Here is a 2166-nt window from a genome sequence, read left to right as displayed (position 1 = left end):
ATACCATTCAAAAAAATTTAGATTTGTGTGAATATTCTCTTAAAATTTATATTTATTTCTGTACCCTCATAAAACACTGTTTTGCACAAATGCTTCTAATATAACAGTTCTTCTAACGCCGTTAATTAAAACTATATTTATTTTAATTAAAAAAAATAAAATTTAGAAATTACTTTTTTGTCTTCCATTACGATCGCCTTATAAATGTTGCTTTTTACACATTTACCTATTAAGAATACTTTAGATATTTTAATTTAAAACCGTTACTTTTTTAACGATATTAGATGGCGTGAATACATATAAAAAAAAAAAAAAAAGTAGGATAGCAAAATAAGTATTTAGGAGGGCATATACGTAAATATTAATTTTAGAAAGATACACAATCTAATATTTAAAAAAGTATTTATGCAAAAAAGACCCTATTTAAAAACCGGCACACTTGTCTGGCTGATCACGCACCAGCTCATATTTACGATAGACCACCCATTGGGTAAATCGGCAAGTCTTGCCGACTTCGCATTGGGCACCCGGAATTTTTTGCATTCCCAAAATTGTCCATTTCTCTGGTAATTACGTGCAGTCGGCGGTCGCGCCGACTGTACCGCCGACTGTACTGTGTTATTTTCTAGATTAGACCACACCCGTTCATCATAGGATTTTTGCTTTAGAATATGTGCGGAGCCGCATCACCTGACCTCGGGGCTCCACCCAAAACTGCGTCCACACGAAGCACCGCCATTGTCTCGTTCCAGTCCCCGGTACAAAGCCGGTCGCCTACGCCATCCTTATCTCTTACCCTTCACGCGACCCAAACCCAGAATAAATCCCTCTCAGAGTGCGGACAGGGCAGAAGAAGAGAAACCGATCTAGGGTTAGGGTTCAGAGCGAGCTAGAGGGGGAGAGAGATGCCGAAGAACAAGGGGAAGGGAGGGAAGAACCGGAAGAGGGGAAAGAACGAGGCGGACGACGAGAAGCGGGAGCTCGTATTCAAGGAGGACGGCCAGGAGTACGCCCAGGTGCTCCGGATGCTCGGCAACGGGCGTTGCGAGGCCATGTGCATCGACGGCACCAAGCGCCTCTGCCACATCCGCGGCAAGATGCACAAGAAGGTCTGGATCGCCGCCGGCGACATCGTCCTCGTCGGCCTCCGCGATTACCAGGACGACAAGGCCGACGTCATCCTCAAGTACATGCCCGACGAGGCCAGGCTGTTAAAGGCCTATGGCGAGCTCCCCGATAGCACTCGCCTCAACGAGGGCATCGGCGGAGGCCTCGACGAGGAGGATGAGGGCGCTGGCGACGACTACATCGAGTTCGAGGATGAGGACATCGACAAGATCTAAGATGGTGGTGTCGGATCGATCGATCAGGGTTTGGAACAATACGATCAGCTTTGTCCATCATTATGATGAATTTCTTGTTTGAAGTCTACTTCTTTGTTATTTTTTTTCTTTCTTTATTACTAATTGAGCACAAGCTGAAATCATCTCATAACATAATGGATTTCTAGCTTTATTAGTATGGATGATGATGGGCTTCTGAATTTGCATGGTTTAATTGTTATGATGATGTTGATCTGTGACATTTGGGATTGTGGGATTATTCCTCATATTGGCAATCCGACTTTAGTGTATTGAATAATAGTTATCAAATAAAGTTTCCTTTTCTCAGTCTTGATGGTTGTTGAATTGAATGCGTTCCAGAAATATGGATTGTAATTTTATTACATGTGAAATTTTTGAAGCTTTCTGATCATGGAAAGTTCAGTGCGTGATTTTTTTTTTGTGTTATCTGATTGTAGAAATTTCAAAAGTTTTTTTTTATTATTTTTTGTGTGTGGGGGGGAGGGGGTTAGGAAGGCAACATTTTTTTTTAAATGGTAACATAGGAATGGTAGCTATAATAAGTTATTCTTTAGATGATTTAGTCATTAATTGTAGGATCTAGTGGTCTAATCAGAGTATCATACAGAAGGACATAGTATGGAGGCGATGGCATCAAATATCTAGGTTTAACGATCTTGGCTTAGATTGTGTAGAATGAGATGATACAATGAGTCTTCCATGCTTATTTTATTGTCTTTAGAGGTTTTGAGATATAAATCTGTTCTGAAGATGCATATCTAATGGACAAAAAAACAAAAGATTAATTAGTCCATAAGTTGTG

General features: G+C 40.8%; 1 protein-coding gene across 1 annotated transcript; it reads left to right on the top strand.

The window, feature by feature from the left end:
* Window positions 1-726: 726 nt before the first annotated feature.
* On the top strand, window positions 727-1670 carry LOC103719006 (eukaryotic translation initiation factor 1A). Its single transcript, XM_008808053.6, has one exon. It carries the CDS (start codon window positions 906-908, stop codon window positions 1341-1343), a length of 438 nt encoding a protein of 145 aa, XP_008806275.1. The 5' UTR covers window positions 727-905; the 3' UTR covers window positions 1344-1670.
* Window positions 1671-2166: the final 496 nt, after the last annotated feature.

The sequence above is a fragment of the Phoenix dactylifera genome, chromosome 9 (genome assembly GCF_051530095.1).
Source record: "Phoenix dactylifera cultivar Ajwa chromosome 9, Ajwa_hap1_PhDact_Kaust_v1.1, whole genome shotgun sequence".
NCBI lineage: Eukaryota > Viridiplantae > Streptophyta > Magnoliopsida > Arecales > Arecaceae > Phoenix > Phoenix dactylifera.
This window is presented reverse-complemented; position numbering and strand designations above follow the sequence as displayed.